Below are 22,255 nucleotides of genomic sequence, written 5' to 3' on the forward strand. Positions count from 1 at the left end.
TTTGTGGACAGTGGACTAGAGCAACTATGCAAGGCATTCACTCCAGAAAAAAAATCGATAAAAACACTACGCCCCTCCCGAGTGACATGGCCAGCATACAAAAGTTCCATCAAAACTGATGCATCTAACAGCACACAAAAATAAAAAAAAATCGCCGCCGCCGAACAACCATCCCACCGCCGCATACAACCCTAGCCAGAAAAAACAAACCCTAGATGCACAACCATCTCCTCCCCTCTTGATCTATTATACCGAGAAGAAGAGGCAAGAACTTTACCTGGATGCAGGATTTATCAGCGAGGACGGAGCGCAACTCCCAGCGGCTCCTAGGCGATGGAGCTCCTCTTCCTCCGCCTCCCCTCCCGACCCTGCTCCCGACCTGGTCTCTGGAGAAGAATACCCTTTCGTGGAACAGATCTCTCGATAAGAATACGCATCCCTCCATCACGCTATCGACCGCCCCCCGTGAAAAAAGCCCAAAAGCCCACATCGTGAAGGACAAACTCGGCCCCAACAACAGCCCACACTGAAACAACACACAGAAAAAAGAAAACGCACCAATCTCCGCGCAAGCAAACAGATGGACGGTCCGTACACGTCGACTGAGAAATACTTATTTCTCAGGCGCCTGATCGATAGCAAATTCGAAAGAAAAGTATAGGCGGCATTACACTCGAAATACATGTACATTCAAGGCTGTGTATAAAAAGGCTTGACAAGGACTCCTTCATGTTCGATTAAAAAGAACATGGATGTTTAGCTCAAAATGAAGTTATTTGCGTGTGTGCTGAAATAATACCACAACGACGCTTAAATTAGCTGTTCACAAAAAAAAAAACCCGCTTCAATTAGCTTCTGGTCAAACTGGCCGAAGTATAACAATGGAGCCAGAAATCTTCTCAAACTAAAAACTCCATCGGTACACTTAAAAGATTTGAATTGTTGGTCGTCCGTTCATTGCAACCGAGACTACTCCCTACATTCACTACAAGAAATATGCTGATTTATGACCCCCTATTTTCGTCCTTAAATCATCACAAGTATCAATTTATGACGGTTCTCATGACGAAAAACAGATCGTCAAAAAGCAACCGTCGCTAATGACACTTAATGACCTTTGGGGTGGAATGGTCATAAGCGGTTATGACCAACTAGGATGGTCATAAATTTTATGACCAATTTTTTTGGTCATTATCGGTCCGGCCAGTACACGTAGGATCTGACGTGGCTGTCCGACGTGGCAAACTTTGTGACGAAATAAAAGGTCGTAATACGAAATCAGCCCGGTCCGAGCATGTCATCTATCTGGGCCTGGCCCAACAATTTGGCCCATTTAACTAATTTTCACAGTGAACTGTCATGATAAATGGGCCGAGACGATTAAATTGGGTTTGTACATTTTTTATTTTACGCTTCCCTAAATTGTCCGGGCGCTTGTTCGAACTTTTCTTTTTTCGATTTTCGGCCTTTTTATTTAGTTCCAATTTCGTTTGGACCCTGGCTCATAAGGCCCAGTACTATTTTCGGCTAGATAATTCCCATCAGACTACCTTCCGGTCATAGAATAATACAAACCAGATTTTCAAATGAACACACGATTTTCATTCATATTACTCCCTCCATCCCATTTTAAGGGGCGTGTAAGATTTTGCACACGTACCAAAGGAACCTCCTGCAGCCAAATTTGAGACCAAACTACCCCTGGATGCATGACTTGGCTGTTCTCTTCTGTCACGGAATGACTTTTTGTTGGCCAATCAGTGCGGTAGAGTATCCGGAAAGATCAGATTGCAGCAGCGCACGAAAGCATTTATAAAAGACTCCCTGTTGCGTGGGGCCCTCACGCCCAGCCACGCAGCTCCTTAATCGTCCGCTCATTGCATGGCGCATGCAGCCATGCAGGCTTCTTCGTATTGGCACACGGTGGCCGTCGAAGCAAAATTGACCTGCTGAAAATTTTGCATGGATCTCTGGAAACGCTTCCCGCCTCTCGGTCAAATTTCACAGCTCAAAATGAACCGCCAACAAGCCTGCGCAACCCAAATTTTGCATGGAGAGTTAGCGCCATGAATTGAAAATTTGAAGCAAGGAAATGGCGCCAGTCTTCTTAGCAGCTCACCCAGCACTATAAGGAAATGGCGCCAGTCTTCTCAAGAACTCATCGGCAAGGACATACTCTACTCCGCTCTTCTTCTCTAATCTTACATCCCGATGATAGACCTCAACTTACCTCCCGATGAGGTGGAGGAGTACAGTGGTCATGCTTTTGACCCCAACAATGACGACCTTGGGTGGAATAGCATTGAAGGTGATCGTTTGATCAGAAGGATCTGCCTTTTTCTCTTTCTTTACCCGTTTAATCTTTCTGTTGTCCTGCTGTACTCGATCTTCAAGCGCTGATGTCTTCAAGCGATGAACAGGAGGATCTGCCAGAAACGACGTCGCTGGTCGCGGCGTCGCCGGCCGTGGACACGCCAGACTTGATGTAGCTGCTCGCGGCGTCGCCGACCGTGGACAAGCCAGACTTGATGTAGCTGCTCGCGGCGTCGCCGGCCGTGGAGTCGTCGGTCGTGGACACGCCACACAGCTCGACGTCGCGGGCCGTGGTGTGGCAGGACGTGGGGACGACAGGCTCCACCTCGCTAGAGGCGGCGTCGCCGGCCGTGGAGACGGCAGACTCGGCGTCGCTGGTGGCGGACACGCACGGCTGGATCTGACCAGCCGTGGACACGCCACTCTTGACGTTGCTGGCCGTGGCGTCACCGGGCGTGGACACGCCACTGTCGCCGTCGCCGGCCGTGGCGTGTCCGGTCTTGGACACGGTACTGTCGAAGCCGCTGGCCACGAACGCATCATACTCGACGTCGCCTGTCGCGGGCGTGGGCATGACGTGCTGGGCCGCGCTGGGCGTGGGCACGTTGACGGGCATGCTGGGGGCAGCCACCACCGGCTGGGACTGACCGGCCGTGGTCGTGCAGCACCAGTGCTCGCAGGACAAGGGCTGGCCGGCCGTGGTCATGGGGGGCGTCGGTTCGCAGGGGGCGAACAAGCCAGGCTGGGGCTCGGTGGCCGCGGACAAACCAGGCTGGGCATGGGGCTCGCCGGCCACGGCCAAGCGAGTGCGGAGCACGCCGGCCACGCGGAAGATGGCGCCAGCCACGGTCAAGCGAGTGTGGAGCACGCCGGCCATGCAGAAGATGATGCCAGCCACGGCCACGCGAGTTCGGAGCACGATGCCGGACAAGGCAACCAGGAACAAGGCACGTACTCGATCGGATTGTTTTTGAAGTACAGTAGCCATGCATGATGAAGTACAATAGCCATGCTCAATCAAACTAGGCTAGACTATTAGCCATTTTTAAGAATTTTTAGTGCAGATTGCCACTCCAGTTTTTAGTGAGTTTTGTTTTCATCAAGTACAGTACACATAATTTTCAGGTGATTCCAACACTGGAAAGAAATTAAGGTGGTACACTGACGATGAACGTCGATATATCTATGGCCTGCTACTCGAGAGGACAACCGTGGGAAAACTAAAACGCGGAGTGACAAAGGAAGTAGAGGCAATAACGGGCGTGCCACTAAGAGTTGTGCATCGCATCTGGCGGAATGGAAAGGTTGCCGGTGGAGTGCATGGAGTATTCAGCAGGAAGGCAAAGAACTGTGGAAGGAAGAGAATTGACATAAATCCTGAAGCCGTTAACGCGATTGATTTGAAGGACAGGACAACAATTCGAAGACTAGCAAGCAAATTGACCATGGCCAAGAGCACAGTACACAGGAGGTTGAAGGACAGGCAGATATGGAGGCACACGAATGACGTGAAGTATACATTGACCGAGGCTAACATGAGAGCAAGAGTTCAGTACTGCATGTCGATGCTAGACCCCATGAGCATGCCGGAGAACCCTACCTTCAAGAGTATGTACAACATGGTATATATAGATGAAAAGTGGTTCTATCGCAAGAGGAAGAATCTGAAGAGAACAAGATTCACATTGAGAAGGTCATGTTTCTAGCTGCTGTAGCAAGACCTCGGCGTGATGTGCATGGTAATTTCACATTCACAAGAAAGATAGGTATCTTTCCATTCGTTTGTGTGGAGCCTGCGAAGAGAAGTACCGCGAGGAGGGCTGCTGGTACCTTGGTTACCAAAACAGTGCCAGTAGACAGGGATATTAGTCGGGAGTTTCTTATCAACAAGGTTTTGCCCGCTATCAAGGAAAAATGGCCGGTGGAAGAATTTGGCATGCCAATTTTCATCCAACAAGATAACGCAAAGACGCATGTTGCTCCTACCGACATCGATTTTTGTCGGGCTGCACAAGAAGGTGGATATGACATACGGTTGATGAACCAACCACCCAACTCACCTGATCTAAACATCCTAGATCTTGGGATTTTTGCAGGTCTCCGATCCTTGTTTGAAACATCATTTCCTGGCAGCGTGGATGATATAGTGGCTAAGGTTGTTGATACTTTTGAACGATACCCATGTGACAAGCTCAACCGTATCTTCCTCACTAAACAAACTTGCATGATGGAGATTATGCGTCACCGGGGAGGACAACACTATTCCATCCCACACATGAACAAAGACCGTCTACAGAGGAATCATGCACTTCCAGTTCGATTGGAATGCGACCCAGAATTAGTGAGACATGCTATTGAGTTCTTAGGCCAGTGAGGCATGTAGTAATCACAAGTATGAAAGCATGATGGTAAGCTGCGTGTGATCAAGCATGAGATGTGAGATGTACTAATCTTTTGTGCTTCACTTATGAATTGAACTTACTAGCCTTTTGCTTTGTTCATCCTTTAAATCATATGCATCAGTGAACATGCATATGCATGCATGGTTAAGTAAACTCAAGAAAATCAGAATAGGAGATTCAAACAAACATACATACTCCAGTAAGAGTACACACACACAATACAGTCCATTAAGAGTGCACACAAAATAGGAGTACATAAGAGTATCCAGATGAAACAAACATGCATAACATTCAACTACTCATTCAACCTTGTACTCAATCTAAATTACTCTTGTTTTCGAGGAATTATGCTTCCATCTCGAGCAAATGCGTGAGGGTTCATGAAATGGAGGAAAGTTCCCAAAGGAGGAAACATTTCATCCTTTTTCTCATCTTTAAAGGTGGGCAAGAATGTCTCACCTCTCTCACCTGCTAGGGAGTTGACGGACCCAACATCGTTGGACTGCGGCACCTTAAGCTTCTTCTTCACAATGGTGTTCTCTTCCTCGTCTTCTTCGTACGAGTCCTCCGCAATTAGGTCGCCATGGCTGGCGAGAATCGCGAACTCGTCCCGTACAGGCCCATGGTCGATCTGTTGGGACTCGCCGGGGAGCACGACTGGCTCGTCCTTGACTTGCTGGGACTCGCCGGGAAGCACGGCTTCGACGTCGAGCAGTGGCTGAGCAAGCACCGCACCAGGAGGCAGCGCATGCACAGCTTCAGCGTTGAGCAGCTGCTGCTCAACGCCGTCGGAGTGCTGAGCATGCACCGCCTCGACGCCCAGCAGCTCCACCAGCACTGCTCCGGCGGGCAGTGCCTTTATGGCGTCGACATGCTGAGCGCGCATGGTGACGAGGTGCTGCAGCATCTCTTGAATGGCGTCGAGGTGGCCCTTCTGCTCCCGCGCGGCGTCGAGCTCCTACAGGCGCACGGCGTGGAGGTGATGTAGCTGTTCCTGCACAGCGTTGAGGCGGTTCAGCCTCTCCCGCATGGCATCCAGTCGCTGCGCGCGCTCGGCGTGGAGGCGCTGCATCTGCTCTTGCACGGTGCTCCTGCACAACATCAAGGTGCTGCAGCTGCGCTTGCACGGCGTCGAGCGAATCCGCGAGCTCCATGGGCATGGCTGTGGAAAAGAACCGAAGGAGGAAGAAGTACTGGATGGCTATGACCCGTGAGAAGGAAGGAGATGGAATCATGGGGCTGGAGAAGTTGATGGGACGCAGCATGCATGGGGAAGGCAAGAGAGGGCCTCCGGAAGGAAAGTTGAAATCATTACGCATGCATGCGAGCAGCTCGCGTGGGACCAGAAGTGGGGGTATTTTCGGAAGCGAAGTGTAAAAGGAGTACTACGGCTGCTAAACGGACATGAACATTTGAGTAGTGAGTAGTACGCCTCCTAAAATGGGATGGAGGGAGTACATCACAAGAAAACATATTTCTACCAGCAACAGAGCGCACATGGAAAGTCTTCCATCTAAATCTTAAATGACAGCATCCACAAAAACTTGTGTTTGCTATATCAACTAAGGCTTCTGTATCATCCTATGAAATGAGAGATAATTAGTAAACATTTTGATAAACAACATGCTGCATATCGACTTAGCGAGGTCAGCTAACCTTCATGGATCTGTAGGATGTGAGGTCGTGGTGAGGACCAGCAGGACTTCGTCAACATAGAGTAGTCTTAGGAGGAGGAACTGAACAGAGGCGTTGCTCGTGGTCACCTGGCCATCGCAAAGAAACATAAACTTTACTAAAAGAAACATTCAGCATACAAACTGGGTTCAAGTCTTGACATATCAGCAATGGCACACGACAAGAACAGTAGATGACAATATCAAAGTCGATAGAAGCATGGCAAGAAAATAAACTTCTGTGCTAAGTCAGATCGATACTTCATTAACATCTAGATGCAGCTATTTGATTGGCTTCTGCATGCAACAGCTAATAGCATCATCAATTATTTAATAATAATGAGCTATTTGATGCAAACCTAGAACAGAGATATTTGCTTGTCCTAATTACAAACAAAGCTACAAGGCCAGCCTCCTTTAGCACACCCCGAAGTACATGATACCAACAAAGCCATTCACTGCATATAAAAAGCAATGCTTCCGCAATGAGGTAAAAAGAACAATTACACGCAATATTTACATATAGCTGAAGGACACACCAATTCATAAATCAACTGCAGAACCTACACATTAATAACCACCCAATAAAATGGCCTTAAATTAGAATTGCAAACTAATGATAGTATCAAATCGAAGTGTTAAGATGAGTTTAGTAGTGAACGAAAATCAATTATCCATCAACAATGAAACTGTGGCTAATCGGGATGTTCAAATCAACCATGAGGTGTGTTAACAGTAGCGAAGGGATCGGCAGCGACTGTCGGCGGAGCTATGGGCGGGCTAGATGCGGCCTGAGATACGCTTGAAAATACCCGGGAAGAGGGAAAGAGGCTAACCGTGGATGGATTGACGGTTGGAGGTAGGGCAGGCGAGGTCCGGGGTAGATCGGACAATCGAGGCGCCGTGCAGTCGGAGAGGTAGAAGACGAAGGGGCTTCCTGCCGATGAGGGCGAATCCAGCAGCTGCGGTCGAGGGAGATCGGGCGATGGCGCCGATGGGCGACCGGAGAGGAGGACGATGCCGGGGCTTACTGCCGAGTACGGCGTCGTCGGCCCCTGCTCGAGGCAGCCTCCATCGGCCACGAAGATGGCTTCGCGTCCAGCAGTGAGCCGGTCGCAGAGCCTTCACGCCCTGCTCTTGCCGGTGGTCTCATTCCCGCCGACGGAGATGCCCGCAGGTGAGAGGGTGGAGGCCCGGCAGCGCGGAAGGGAGGTGCTGTGCGGCAAGCATCATCTCACCTACACTGTGGAGCAGGCAGCAGGGTAGGGGGCGGTGGGTGAAGGAGAGAGACACACACAGAGGGTGGCAGCGGGTGAGGGAGAGTAGGCAACGCGTTAGGGTTTGGACGGGCGGTCATATTTATAGAAGATTTCGTTATTGGGCTTTGAGTTTCTCTGGTGGGCCAAAAACAATTCTAAATACCACACGCGGTACTTCAACCCAGCTTGTGCAGCCCGATGCCAGCCCAGCTTCATCGCGCGAATCCAAGCGCAGCGAATCTCCTCCTTCGCGTGCGTCTTCTCCACAACCGGCTGTGCGCCGCCGCCGCATCGATCTCCTCCGCCTGCATGTACCAGCCTCCGGCAGAACCTCCCTAGGATCCGCGACGACGTCCTTACCACGTCGAGGCTCTGCCATGCCCTGCCCACTTCAGACGCGTACCCGCGTCGAGGCTCTTCCCTGCCGCCGGCCGCCTCGTCGAGGTTGTTGCCGCCGTCGTCCATTGCTGCTCTCTACCTCCCCATTAAATTAGACATAATCTTCTCGTTCCTTTTTCCCTCTTTTGCTCTCTCATTCATACCTTCTGTCTACCACGCATGCCACATCCGGGTCGTCAGAAACACCATCAAGCTGCCTAATCATCGAGATTAGGGATTTTAAGACTCTCTGTCCCAAGAGTTGTGGTTTTGTGAGACTGTTAGCAACAACTGTGGTTTCGTGAGACCACTGCCACAAAAAATGTGGTTCTGTGAAATTTTCTTATTGACTTAACGTATGCTTCTAAGATAGTTTTCTAAATTAAATATTTTGAGAGAATTATTATGTAGCATAACATTGAATAATATGATCAGCACATAAATATTTTAAAAATACTAAGGCTTGCAATACGTGTAGTTTTAATTCTGTAGCAACGCCGTGCATGCATTTAACTAGCCAACAGAAATATTCATTGTTGGTCTCATTCTAGCCTCCTAGGAACAAATTAACTAACTATGGATCGGTTGGGTGAGTTGGGTGTCACTATGGATCAGTGAGGTCCTTTTCCACTGGATCACCCGCAAAGCAAACGGAGAACCAAGTTCGAAAGTCTCGATCGAGCAGCGAGATCTGAGGCGAGAGCAAATCAGATGCACATCTCCTTCAGGTTTGAACCCATTTCGTACTCGACGCTGCTGCGCGCCAACTGCTACGCGCCAACGGCCGCACGGCACGGCACGGTGGCAAGTTAAGCCGGGCTACACACACCCTATTTATGTATAAATATGATCGATCGAGTGCGCCATGAGGGCAGGAGGAGACACAGCGAGATAAATCGAATCAAGATCAACCATGGCCGTCGTGAGCACAAGCTTGTCTTCCTACGTTGCCTTGTCGTGCTGCTGCCTGATGGCGGCGGCTACACTTGCAGCTGCCGCGGCCAGTGAGCCGCGGTACAACGCCATGTTCAACTTGGGCGACTCGACGTCGGACACCGGCAACTTGTGCCCCGACGGCCGCCTGCTGCTGACCGGTGTGTTCGGCATCTTCGCTCGCCCCCCCTATGGGAACACCTACTTCGGCAAGCCTACCTGCCTGTGCAGCGACGGCCGGGTCAACGTCGACTTCCTCTGTATATTCCCAGATCAATGCGCCAAAATTCAAATCTCAATGGTTTTCCATGACCAGAGCTTCATTTTGAATGCAAGAGCTGGAACTTATGTTTTGCGAGACAAATAGTACTATTGCGTTGCCGTGGAATTGTTTTCTGTTGCATCTTCAGTTGTTTAAACTTTTGTGTTTAATCCTTGATTTTGCACAAACTAAAATATATTCCCTCCATTTCATAAAGGTTGGCGTATTTTATTTCGTTAGAACAAAGCTTTGACCAATGAAAACTCCATGATATGTGTTTTTCATACATGAAATTTATATCAATGGATTTGTCTTTAAAAGTTCTTTCTAATGATCATGGTTTCGTATCATATAACTTACATATTAATAGAGTAATTTTTGGTCAAAAGATTATCTTAACGAAACAAAATACGCCAACCTTTGTGAAAAGGAGGGAGTACAAAGTAATCGGTCGAATTAACTTATAAAAAGCAGGATACATATATCTACTATACAGAATCTTTGTGGAGGTGGCCGTCACCAACTCAACTGTTTACAAAAGTACTGATAAAGATAAAGATGAATGATGTAGTTTAAGTGATTGACTGATTGTGGGTCGTATATGTGTGTGCAGCGCAAGCGTTGGGGTTGCCGTTTCTCACGCCGTCCCTGGCGCACGGCAAGGACTTCCGGCAAGGTGCCAACATGGCCATCGTAGGCGGAACCGCCCGTGACTACGATACCAGTGCGTACACCGGCTACGACGTAAATCTTAACGGCTCCATGAAGAACCAGATGGAGGCTCTCCAACGGCTGCTGCCTTCAATCTGTGGAACACCACAGAGTAATAGTTTAGATCATTTTGTTGATTCATGATTTATGCATGCGGAAAATTGCCGTAACTATAATTCTGGATGTAGATTGCAAGGATTATTTGGCCAAGTCCCTATTTGTGTTTCAACTGGGGGAAAATGACTACAGCCTCCAACTGATTAATGGAGCCACGGTAGATGAGGCGAGCAAGAACATGCCCATCATAGTGAGCACTATTACATCAGGTGTAGAGGTAACCGCAAAGCTATATACTCCGTATTATATATACTCCTCTGTTCGTGAAACTTGCAAGAAATTAACATTGAACATGCATTCCAATAGCAAATATATATTTAGGTAAAGTTGGACCAAAGTATATACTCTAACAATATCTCAAGCACGAAATGTACAAACAGTTATTTTAGGAAACCGCAAATGGAGAAGTGTCAAATATATGTTAGCAAATAACGTAGCTACTTGATGCAGTTTGTATCCTAACATATGTCCCAAACATACAGAAATTAATTACACTCGGCGCAGTGCATATCGTGGTGTCAAACATTGCTCCGCTTGGGTGCTACCCAATGTACCTGTTCATTTTCCAGAGCTCCAACAAGAGTGACTATGACGAGAACGGCTGCCTCAGAAACTACAACATCTTGTTCAACAGGCACAATGCTCTCCTCCGAATCAGCCTCTCAAAGCTTCAAAAGAAGCATCGGCGCATAAGGATCATGTATGCCGACCTCGCGAGCCACTTCTATCACATAGTTCTGGATCCCAGAAAGTTTGGTAAGTTTCTACAAGCATATTAGTGATACCTTGCAAACTGAGCAGCTGACTCTTTTTTCCCTAAAAGAATAACTGGTCAGGAGCTTCAACTAAATTCCATGATTCAAACATCAGTGGATTCAGGGATATGACTAAAATTTCACCATTTCAGCGTGTACTGAAATATTTATGTTCTGGTAAAAAATCGTTGCACTTAAATTGGGGCCGGGTTCAAAAGGAAATCAAATTTGCTCACTCTTTTGTAATTTCAAAAAATTCAAACATAAGTTTTGTGGTTTGATCAAATTAAAAACAAAAATCCAGTAATTGCCAAAATCAGACTGAAAATAAATTGTGAACCCTAATTGTCACCTCATTTTCGATTTGACCGATGTGTTTGTGCAGGCTTTAAGACCGTCCTCACAAGCTGTTGCGGAAAGGCGGATTCGCCAAACGGATTCGATTTGGAGGCCTTGTGCGGGATGGACGGCGCGAGCGTGTGCCATGAACCATGGGGCCACCTCACTTGGGATGGTATGCACCCGAGCGACGCCGCCAACGAACGGGTAGCCAACGGCTGGCTCAACGGACCATACTCCCAACCACCGATTCTGAAGTGAAGCTCTTTGCTGAATGCGTGAACAAAACATCTGGAGAACTTTAGAATGTCCTATGTGTATTGAAAAATTATGAAATATGCTATATGTATTACGATGTACTACCTCCGGTCCTACATTAATAAAAGAACGACAAGAATTTAGGATCGGAAGGAGTACTACTTTCTTCTGCAAGAACGTCCTATATGTATTAAAAATTATGAAATAATATTGAAATTTGTTGTTTTCTGGTGATGATTGATGTAGTTCATTCAAGCTACATACACATTTGAGCGGTCGCTTAACCACACAATTCCAAGTGCGTTCTACTCAACAAATTTGTTCCATAGTTGGCGTTCGCATGCAGGGGCTGAATCACACCTAGGACAACTAGGGGTCATGTATATTGTAATGGTGATTTGGCAAAATAACCTAATTAACAATGGATTAGCCCTAGGCTTTCATACATAGCCTAGTTTAGCCCTAGTCTTTAGACAATTCTGAATCCGCCACTGTTCGCATGTACCGGTACTGCAGGATTGGTCGGGTTGGTCGTTGGATTCAAGAAAACTAGTGCAAAGTTTGTTGAAGTAAATTGTCTAGCCTCTTTCCATCAGCTCGGGCTTTTGGTTCAGATGGCTAGTACATGCAGTTCAATATGATATCAGAGTGGGAGGTCTCAAGTTCGACTCGACGTAGGGTGAGTGTTGAAATAAATTGTCTAGTCTCTTTCCATAGGATTACATGGTGTTACATGTGCAAATAAAACCAAGCCCTGGTATAAGTAAAGTGAGAATGGCGGCAGGACGCGGTGCATCCCGCACAAAGCCTCCAAATCTTGGGTCGGTTTTCACAGTAGACGCCGATGCATAGTTTTGGCCTGCCATGGTTCTCAATTTAGATGAACAGTGGGATTGAGTTTTAAACCTCTGATTGATCGGTTGTTCGATCTGTTGCAAAAGAAAAGTATAGGCGGCATTACACTCGAAATACATGTACGTACATGCATGCATTCAAGGCTGTGTATATAAAAAAGGCTTGAGAGGGTACCCGCAAAAAAAAAGGCTTGAGAGGGACTCTATCTCTGTACATGTTTGATTAGCTCAAATTCTTGAAAACATGGTTAATTAGCTCAAAATGAAGTTATTTGGAGAATTAATAATCTGCGTGTGTGCTGAAATATAACCCAACGGCTCAAACTAGCTTTCTGTTAAACTGGGTCGGTCATCAGAGTATCTTTTTTTTCTCAAACTCAAAACTCCCATCAACAGAAATATGTACCGTTGGTCTCAAGTAAGTCCTAGGAAAAAGTTGCTGTGGATTGGTTGTTGGGCCATCTCGATCTTGAGAGGATTCATCCAATTTCGTACTGGTGCGCAGCAGCGGCCAACTGCCGCACTTAAGCACGCGGCACGAGCGATGGCAATGGCAAGCGCTACCCTGTTTGTACATAAACACCAGCGCGCAAGAATGCCAGATGGTAGGAGGACGCAGGAAGATCAATCGTCATGAGCAGGGGAATGCCGTCCGTCTTGTCGTGCTGCTGCCTCCTGATGGCTACACTTGCAGCTGCGGCCTGCGCCACTGCTGCCGCCGATGAACGGAGGTACAACGCCATGTTCAACTTCGGCGACTCGACGTCGGACACCGGCAACCTGTGCCCCGACGGCCGGCTGCTGCTGACCGGCGTGCTCGGCATTTTCGCCCGTCCACCCTACGGAAAGACCTACTTCCAGAAGCCCACCTGCCGGTGCAGCGATGGCCGGGTCAATGTCGACTTCCTCGGTAAAATATCAGATCGATGCGCCAAAATTCAAATCTGATTGGTCTTTCATAACTTCAATTTTAAGTGCAACTGGAATTTATATTTTGCGAGAACTGATACTAAGGTTACTGTGCTGGCTACACTAGCTAAATGCTCATAAATTGCAGTGGGAGTTTTTTTTTGTTGCATCTTTAATTGTTTAAACGTTTGTCTAATCCCTAATTTTGCAAACTCAAATGTTCAAAAGTGTAATCAGTACTGATAACTAAGCAAAAAAGCACGATACGTATGTCTACAATATATAATCATATATAACTGTGGTAACTAATTTCTTAATAATTTAAAATGCAATAATCTCCATGGAGGTGAAAGGACCGTCACCAACTCAGATCTTTATGAATCCCTAAAAAAAACTAAGATCTTTATGAAGGTAAAGATAAAGATGCATATAAAAAATAGTTCAAGTGATCGTGGTTCATACATGTGCGCAGCACAAGCGTTGGGGTTGCCATTTCTCATACCGTCCATGGCGGACGGCAAGGACTTCCGGCGAGGTGCCAACATGGCCATCGTCGGCGGCACCGTGCTTGACTATGATACTGGTGCTTTCACCGGCTACGACGTAAATCTTAATGGCTCCATGAAGAACCAGATGGAGGCTCTCCAACGGCTGCTGCCTTCAATCTGTGGAACACCGCAGAGTAATATATTTAGATCATTTTATTGATTGATGATATACGCATGCGAAAAATTGCTATAACTATAACTGTGGATGTAGATTGCAAGGATTATTTGGCCAAGTCCCTATTTGTGTTTCAACTGGGGGAAAATGACTACAGCCTCCAACTGATTAATGGATCGACGGTAGATGAGGCCAGCAAGAACATGCCCATCACAGTGAACACAATTACATCCGGTGTAGAGGTAACCGCAAAGCTATATGTGTTTGTTATTTTGGGAAACCTCCTATATGTTAACAAATAATGTGGCCACTCGATGCAGTTTGTATCCTAACATACGTCCCAAACATGCAGAAATTAATTACACTCGGTGCAGTGCACATCGTGGTGTCGAACATTGCTCCGCTTGGGTGCTACCCAATGTACCTGTTCATTTTCCAGAGCGCCGACAAGAGTGACTATGACGAGAATGGCTGCCTCAAGAACCACAACGTTTTGTTCAACAGGCACAACGCTTTCCTCCGGAGCAGCCTCTCAAAGCTTCAAAAGAAGCATCAGCACACAAGGATCATGTATGCCGACCTCTCAAGCCACCTCTACAACATAGTGCAGGATCCCAGAAAGTTTGGTAAGTTTCTACATGCATGTTGGATGTTGCTAGTGATCCCTTGCAAACAGAGCAGCTGTCTTTTTACTCTTTCTAAAAGAATAACTGGATAGGAGCTTCAACTAAATTTGATGATTCAAACATCAGTAGGCTCAGGGATATGACCAAAATTTCACCATTTCAGCAGGTACTGAAATAGGTTATGTTCTGGTAAAAAAAATGTTACTTGAAATTTGGGACGGGTTCAAAAGGAAATCAGATTTGCTCAATTTGTTTGTAATTTTGAAAATCCAACATAAATTATTTGGTCCGTTCAGATTAAAAATTTGCCAAGATCTCAAGATCACGTTTTTTTTTTGTTATTTCAGTGATTGCCAAGATCAACTGAAAATAAATTTGTGAACCCTGATTATCAACTCATTTTCGATTCGACCGATTTCTTTGTGCAGGCTTTGAGACCATCCTCACAAGCTGTTGCGGAAAGGCCGACTCGCCAAGCGGATTCGATTTGGACGCCATGTGCGGTATGGATGGCTCGAGCGTTTGCCATGACCCATGGAGCTACCTCTCTTGGGATGGTATGCACCTCAGCGACGCAGCCAACAAACGGGTAGCCAATGGCTGGCTCAACGGCCCATACTGCCAACCACCGATTCTGAAGTGAAGCCCCTTAGCTAAATGCGTGAACAAACATCCGGAGAACTGCATGCATGTATTACGACGTATTTTCTTTTGCAAGAATGTCCTATGTATTGAAATGTTGTTTTCTGGTGCTGATTGATAGTTGATTCAAGCTACCTACACATGCGAGAGCGGACACTCAGCCACACAATCCCAGGTGCGTTCAACTCAACAAATTGGTCCACGGTTGGTGTTTGCCTGATACCGGTTCTGCAGGATTGATTGGGTTGGACTCAAGAAGACTAGTCTAGTGAAGTCGAATTACATGGTATTATGTGCAAATAAAACCAAACCATGGTAATGGTGTAAACCAACCGAGAAGTCACCCAGGGGGTTTACTGGCGATCACCATGGAAGCAGGGCTAGCCAGAGTAGGTTCAAACTTAAGCTCCACCTTAATTAAATTTTGGTGTTATGTCTAGTTCCTCCTGGAAATCACTCATTTTTTCCCCTTTCTAACAAACCAGCCCACCCAGCTACATCCATGTCTTGTGTATTTAGAAGTAGAATTATATTTGTATGGATTTCATTATTGTAAGAAAAAGTTTATTTGTATTTATACAAATTTCACAAATCTAGTATCTGAATAGGATAATCGTCTTCCATAAAACGAAGAAAAGGATAATCTTCACTACTATGATCAAAAGCCACCAAATAGGTTGTGAAGTTTTATCCTTTTCTTCTGGTTAGTAAATGTATCAAAGTTCTAAAACGAGTATGTCAACCAGTATGCAAGGAACTGATGGCCCTAGCATCACCATATAATTGTTGGTTATGCCGCATAACCAGGTCGCTGAGCCATGTAATCACAGTTAGGTGGGCGACAGAATGAATACTAGTTACAAATATCTAGAATACTGGAATCTATAGCCTCCTAGAGAAAGCAAGTGGAAGCCTCCTAGTAGCGTCCTATAATTATGTAATCATTTTAGCTCGCCTTATGCAGAAGACTAGGTTATAATTCTGAATTAGTTAAGTTGCAATTGATTACATACAAACTAATACTCGATTAGAAGAAGTGAATTATCAAGTGATTAATTCTGAAATAAATGGTACTTAGACACACACATACCTGACAAGTGCTAACTGCGTCTGTACTTGAATTTGCAGTTACCATTCCCTTTTCTTCTTGCCTCATTCCATTTAAGAGCACACAATTCACAAAGCTTTCCATGGTAAAGGTGAAGATTATACAAAATGGTATCAGAATCCTTCCAATCCTATTCAGCAGTGTAGTATGAATCATAATTGCCAGTTTTCGCTATCCCTTCAGTGGTGTTGTTGGGATATAGGTGGCTTCTTTGGAGTGTATGCTTCATATTCTGGCACTTTCAGTTGTTCATTCTGCAAGTAAAAAAACTGAAACTGGGAAGTCAGTGAGTTGAACTAAGGTAATTTGACTAAAACATGTGGATTAGTTTAGGTCCTTGCGAATGCACATGTTTGTAAGATGTGAATTAAAACTTGTCACGGAGTTAAAGATATACAGTGTTTTTACAAAACTATGCCAATAAGTGCAATTTTACATGAATATAAACAGGATAGCTTCCGAGCGATCCTGGTTGGCAGGATGGTTTGCTCAACGCAACAAACAAGGACCAACACCATAAATTGAGCAGAACCCTGCTGTGTATCATGTGGAAAGAATGGAACGAATGCATCCACAGATTTTCAGACATAAAAGGATCACTTTCCCCTCACTCATGATCACATTGCCCAGTGGAACCTGACTTCAGGTGGCCATAGTACCTACTCCCATTTTGGGAGTAATCTGAACTTCTTTTATTTTTGGTTCCTACTCCCGTTCCCATTAAAACAGGGCCCACCAAGCATTGTAGTTACCACACTCTATTTTCTTAATGAGTAGGCAGTGCTCCAGCCCAATTTCCCGGGTAAGAAATTCTACGTGAATGGGACAACAGAGGTGCTAGCTAGGAAGTGTTAACTGTTAACTGAGACCACAGTACAAGACAACTTCAATCGGTCAGCAAACCATCTAACACTGATCTTCTAGTGTCTTGAAAAAGGACATATCAAATAATTCTAATTTGATAACACCAATAACCATTCATCTAACCTTAGCAATATGACAAATACAAAATGCATCAAGGTAATAGTACCAAGTGTAGGATTTACGAACAACTGGCATTCACATGGCAGGAGCTGAAAAATTAGTAGGAGATCAAATAGTTGCTCACTTCACATCATCCTGCAGCATGAAGCAGGAAAGTAATATTTTTCAACCCTTCGATGGAGCATCATCATGATTCGTGGCAAGGTACTTCCACAGAGCACTAATCATAATGCTCAGCGAGGCAAGAACCAATAAATGCTCCAAAGAGAACTATGGACATCATGCAATTCCAGTGCTCCACAAAAAGAGCAAGGTTTCTGCATACACAATTCACCCTGAGCTTGGAAGTAGCCCACCCCTTGTCATGCCACGGAGAACATCAACCACAGCATCCACATTACCTTCCTTCCGATTGAGATCAATAAGAGCCTTTGATGTTTCAGCATCTGCTAGCGAACAGCAATTCAGCAACTCCTGAATCACATTATCTGCTTCCACAGTCATCCCCTCTTCAAATAGACCCCTAACCAATGAAATAGTGCTTGTTGAATTTGGAGAAAAACCACACCGCAGCAATTGCTTATGGAAGCTGAGAGCCTTCATAATATTTCCTCCCCGGCAATGCCCATGAATAAGTACACTATACACAGACCCATCGAGCTTCCAATGTCTGTCCAACATTGACTGGTAAACTTTGTCAGCTTGATTCATCAAACCTTTCATGGAAAACCCCTTAAGAAGAGCCACCACACTCTTAAACTCAGCTGTCCTGCAACAATGCATCAAAGCCTCATACTTAATATTGTCTGGAACAGGATCTTCATAGTATAATTTGAAGAGTAACCGTTGTGCTTCTTTTGTACGTGCTGACTTGCTAAGCCCATCTATAAGCACACTGTATGTCACGACATCAGGGAGAACACCTTTTTTTATCATCTCATCATGCAGAGAAAGAGCCTTCTGAACATTCCCCTCCTTGCAATGACCATCTATCAGTGTTGTATAAGTAAATTCATCCGGTTGTAGGCCAAGTTGAAGCATCTTCTCAAAGAGTTCACATGCATCACCAAGTCTTCTCTCCTCACAAAGACCCCTTATGAGTGACGAGTAGGTGATTGCATCAGGAACCACGCCTTTTTTGAGCATTTTTCTGTTCAACTCGAATGCAGAATCTGTATCACCAATCTTACAGTATCCACTGAGGATCGTACTATATGTCACAACATCAGGTTTCATTCCTTTAGCCTCCATTTCATGGATTAGCTCTCTTGCTTCATCCATTCTTCCTAGTTTGCAATAACCATTAATAAGCACATTGTAGCACACTACTGAAGGCTGGATCCTACATTCCCTCATCTCCTTCATTGCAAGCAATGCGTCATCCAAGAACCCATTCCTGCAGAACCCATCTATCAGTGCTGTGAAGGTGAACTCATTCATTCGGAGGCCCCTCTCCCTCATCTGCCCCACTAGAGCCACTGCCCGCTCCAAGTTCCCAGCCCTGCACATTGCATGGATAAGCGACGTAAATGTCACAACATCTGGCACAACCCCTTTCTGCGCCATCTCTGCAAACACCGCCAATGCCTCATGCAAGCAGCCCGCCTTGCAGTACCCACTGACCAAGGTGTTATAACTGACCCCATCTGGGGTCAATCCCTCCCTCGCCATTTCATCAAACATCTTGCGTGCGTCCTCCATCCTCCCCGCCTTGCACAGACCGTTCACCACCGTGTTGAAGGTCACCAGGCTTGGCCGCACGCCGCCCTCGCGCATCACACCGACCAGCCTCTCGGCGGCGTCCACCTCCCCGGCCCTGCAGAACGCGGCGACGAGCGTGTTGTAGGTGACGACGTTGGGCGCGCACCCCGCGCCGCGCATGTCGTCGCCCACGACGCCCAGCGCCTCCTCCCGCTGCCCGCGGGCGCAAAGCGCGCGGACGAGGATGTTGTAGGTGTACACGTTGGGCGCCACGCCGTCGCGGAGCATGGATGCGAGGAGGCGCCGCGCGGAGGGGAGCGAGGCGTCCGAGAGCGCGAGGAGGACGGCGTTGTACGCGAGGAGCGAGGGCGCGTACCCGGCCGACCTGGCGAACGCGAGGGCCGCGGCGGCGAGGGAGGCGCCGCCCCCGCCGCGGGAGAGGGAGGCGTAGGACTTGATGAGCGCGTCGAAGGGCCGCGGCGGCGGCGGGGAGGGGAGGAGGCGGAGCGCGGAGAGCAGGGCGAGGAGGAGCGGCAGCGGCGGGAAGGAGGCCGCGAGGCGCGTGGCCGCAGGGAGCGAGAGCGGGAGGTGGCGCCCGCGGAGCGGGGGCGGGAGCGGAGGCGAGGTCGAGGAGGGGTTCAGGAGAGCCGCTAGGTGGGCATGGAGCACCGGGTGGTGGCCGCCGGAGGCGACCGTGGCCGCTTGCCGCGCGGCAGCCATTGTTCAGCGGCGTTCGCGGCGGCGCACGGCCCGGCATATTTTCATTCCAGCGGCCCAGCAAAAGCCCAGCGGGTGTGGACTCGGTGCGTCAGTGACCCAACAACCAGGCCCCTCGTGTCGCCTTATAAAATGAGGCGTTTCGATTCGAGTTCTCTCCTCTCCCCAATTCCAGCGTTGTTCCCCCAACCCTCGTCACCAGGCGCCCCCGACCCCCCGAGGTGAGCATGGATCCTCCCCCCAAATACTCTTCCAAATCGCTGTAATTTTCATTTCCTTCTAGCGCGCACCATCGATTGCTTCGCGGTTTCGTCCTTTGGAGGATTTTGTCGCGGGTTTTTTGCGCCACAAATCGTTCGTTTTGGGTTGTGATTTTGCGTCGTTCATGGGTGTAACTTGACGGGGTGATCCGCCGGATCCGTTACCGCGGGGTTTCGTGAGGCCGCTCTTGATCGAATTCCGGGGTGATACCTTGGTGAATTGTAGTTCCATGGGAAGATTGGGGTTGGCTAGTTATTGACGAAGGCGTGTACGGATGGATGGCTAGGGTTACTGCCAAATTTGTCGGTTTCGTCGAATTTTGCGGGCACAGGCAGATTGGATTGGATATGATGTGTCACTTTACCTTTATTGGGTTGTGGATGTAGTGTCGATGGCAGGGTCAGAAATTGTCTTATTTGTTCCAGGATACCATTTTCTGGATGATGCCTGTACCTGTACCATTGGAGTAGCTCTTAGAAGAAATGATGTGTTGTACTCCAACTTGGTATTGGCCTAGAATTCCTTGTAGATTTTTTCTAAGAGCTACTAGAAGAAACGCACTTGGTTGCCTTGTAACGCACTTGGTTGCCTTACAATCATATGTAAGGCAACCAAGTGCGTTCTCTACTACATATGATTGTTGTTTTTGTTTCATAGCTGTTAGAAGAAACGATGTGTTGTAACTTGATATTGGCCTAGAATTCCTTGTAGGTTTTTATGGTAATTAGTACAGAACGCACTGGGTTGCCTTACATATGATTGTTGTTTTGTTTGATAGATCTTATCTGTTGCGTTCTTGTGGCGTGTTCTTCTCAGCTAGGTACTCTACGTCTCATCGTCATTCGATAGATTATAATCTTTGCACCTTGTTGATTTTGAAGGAAGAAAAGAAGTTGAACCATGGGGAAGAGAAAGTCAGCTGCCAAGCCACCTCCCAAGAAGAGGATGGACAAGCTTGATACAGTCTTTTCCTGCCCATTCTGCAATCATGGGAGCAGTGTTGAATGCCGAATGTGAGACCACTTTTACAGTATTTCTTATTAGTTGGGTTGATGCTGGTCATGTTTACTTATTCAACATTCTGACTGAGTTTTCTTTTTGTTTTTCAGTGATATGAAAAATCTGATTGGTGAGGCTAATTGTAGAATCTGCCAGGAAAACTTCAGCACCACTGTTAATGGTATGTCCAAATTATGCATAGAACTGCAGATTGCACCTCCTAACTTAAATGCTACTCGACTAATTGTCAGCTAGAAAATTCTGCAGCAATCATCAACTCATTAGTTTGTTAGCTTACGCATATATTTCCTAAAGCATTCAACTAGGTTATACTGGAGCAGAACTGAGGTTGTAAAACATATGTATTTCCTCCGTACCAATTAAATCATAGCTTCACATCTGTTAAGATGATATAAACATGTGGCTCCCTATTTTAAAATTTCCTACTCTAGTTAACTGAATTGCATGAAATAAAAAGCAAACCTGCACAAGTACAGTGTCATGTAGAAGTTATCCTTTACTAGCTGCATGCTTTCAAACTTGTACTAATTCTCTGTTCTCTTTGGTGCAGCGCTGACTGAACCTATTGATATGTAAGTCTACTGCAACTAGCGTCTCAGTGTAAAATATGTCACTTACATCCACACCTAAAACTGAAGATGGGAATTCTTTTTCCTGCAGATACAGCGAATGGATCGATGAGTGTGAGCGCGTCAACACTGTCGAAGACGACGATGGCGCATGAGCATCTACCAATCTGAACGAAATGGTTACTACCATGACCTGTAACGCGTTGGTGTTATTGACTGCCACTATCAGCCATGTCTGTAGCGATGATGTAAGGACATACTGGCTGATCGAACATTAGTAGGCAGTTTATCCCGCGCTCAATAAACAACTGGATATATTGTGTACTTGTATTTGGACCTGTGTAGTGGTTATGTGTGATGTGTATGGATCCGTCACCGATGAGATTGTGTTGGACCTCAGTAGCGGTTATGCGATTATGGATCCTTCACCTATGAAATCATGTAAGGGCATTTTTTATCAGTAATTTAGTAATGTTGTCATGGTTGAGATAAGTTCAAATTTCAGAACCATTGAATATGTTCGATGTTTGCTGTTTGCAGAAGGCCTTTATTCAGGACTAGCTAGGTTTATTAGGAGCTGAGAATTGGTCCATGTACATGTAATGTGATCATCTGTACACAGACGCTGCATGGTAGGAGAAATGCTGTTATGTCATAAAAATATCTGGGATGTGCAAGCCAGCTCCCGGTAACTAAGCCTGGAGTAGCAAATGGAATTGAAATGAAGCATAGTAGGAAAATCCATGCTATGAAAATAGCCTGGAGAAGCAAATGGAATGGAAAGGCGCAGCTGTCCATGAC

At 46.6% G+C, this 22,255-nt stretch overlaps 5 protein-coding genes across 9 annotated transcripts; 3 read left to right on the forward strand and 2 right to left on the reverse strand.

Annotated features, from left to right (window-relative positions):
* Positions 1-4,864: 4,864 nt before the first annotated feature.
* On the reverse strand, positions 4,865-7,715 carry LOC104581647. The gene is made up of 3 exons (XM_010229727.3): positions 7,225-7,715; positions 6,372-6,478; positions 4,865-6,296 (listed from the first exon to the last, which is right to left on the reverse strand). Exon 3 carries the CDS (start codon positions 5,620-5,622, stop codon positions 5,041-5,043), a length of 582 nt encoding a protein of 193 aa, XP_010228029.1. The 5' UTR covers positions 5,623-6,296; positions 6,372-6,478; positions 7,225-7,715; the 3' UTR covers positions 4,865-5,040.
* A 1,196-nt stretch (positions 7,716-8,911) lies between these two features.
* Positions 8,912-11,611, forward strand: LOC100838249 (GDSL esterase/lipase At1g28600). The gene is made up of 5 exons (XM_010229729.3): positions 8,912-9,218; positions 9,834-10,043; positions 10,120-10,265; positions 10,531-10,804; positions 11,189-11,611. Exons 1-5 carry the CDS (start codon positions 8,939-8,941, stop codon positions 11,401-11,403), a joined length of 1,125 nt encoding a protein of 374 aa, XP_010228031.2. The 5' UTR covers positions 8,912-8,938; the 3' UTR covers positions 11,404-11,611.
* Positions 11,612-12,506: 895 nt separating this feature from the next.
* On the reverse strand, positions 12,507-19,699 carry LOC100838857 (pentatricopeptide repeat-containing protein At5g39710). Of its 4 annotated transcripts, XM_024456512.1 has the most exons (4): positions 17,311-19,699; positions 16,185-16,471; positions 13,626-13,828; positions 12,507-13,123 (listed from the first exon to the last, which is right to left on the reverse strand). In XM_024456512.1, the coding sequence occupies exon 1, from the start codon at positions 19,605-19,607 to the stop codon at positions 17,517-17,519; it is 2,091 nt and encodes a 696-aa protein (XP_024312280.1). In that variant the 5' UTR covers positions 19,608-19,699; the 3' UTR covers positions 12,507-13,123; positions 13,626-13,828; positions 16,185-16,471; positions 17,311-17,516. The 4 variants fall into 4 exon arrangements, with proteins under 4 accessions (XP_024312280.1, XP_024312279.1, XP_024312281.1 ...); XM_024456511.1 differs by lacking the exon at positions 12,507-13,123 and having other exon boundaries at positions 13,436-13,828; XM_024456513.1 differs by lacking the exon at positions 12,507-13,123 and having other exon boundaries at positions 13,436-13,828; positions 16,185-16,477.
* On the forward strand, positions 12,849-15,686 carry LOC100838546 (GDSL esterase/lipase At1g28600). Of its 2 annotated transcripts, XR_002961546.1 has the most exons (6): positions 12,849-13,164; positions 13,636-13,845; positions 13,923-14,068; positions 14,179-14,452; positions 14,881-15,269; positions 15,329-15,686. XR_002961546.1 is itself a non-coding variant. In XM_010229728.3 (5 exons), exons 1-5 carry the CDS (start codon positions 12,888-12,890, stop codon positions 15,093-15,095), a joined length of 1,122 nt encoding a protein of 373 aa, XP_010228030.2. In that variant the 5' UTR covers positions 12,849-12,887; the 3' UTR covers positions 15,096-15,686. The 2 variants fall into 2 exon arrangements, 1 of the variants encoding a protein (XP_010228030.2); XM_010229728.3 differs by having other exon boundaries at positions 14,881-15,686.
* Positions 19,670-21,958, forward strand: LOC100837462 (transcription elongation factor 1 homolog). Its single transcript, XM_003564273.4, has 5 exons — positions 19,670-19,825; positions 20,747-20,878; positions 20,975-21,045; positions 21,436-21,457; positions 21,546-21,958. Exons 2-5 carry the CDS (start codon positions 20,766-20,768, stop codon positions 21,607-21,609), a joined length of 270 nt encoding a protein of 89 aa, XP_003564321.1. The 5' UTR covers positions 19,670-19,825; positions 20,747-20,765; the 3' UTR covers positions 21,610-21,958.
* The last annotated feature ends 297 nt before the right edge of the window (positions 21,959-22,255 follow it).

The sequence above is a fragment of the Brachypodium distachyon genome, chromosome 1 (genome assembly GCF_000005505.3).
Source record: "Brachypodium distachyon strain Bd21 chromosome 1, Brachypodium_distachyon_v3.0, whole genome shotgun sequence".
NCBI lineage: Eukaryota > Viridiplantae > Streptophyta > Magnoliopsida > Poales > Poaceae > Brachypodium > Brachypodium distachyon.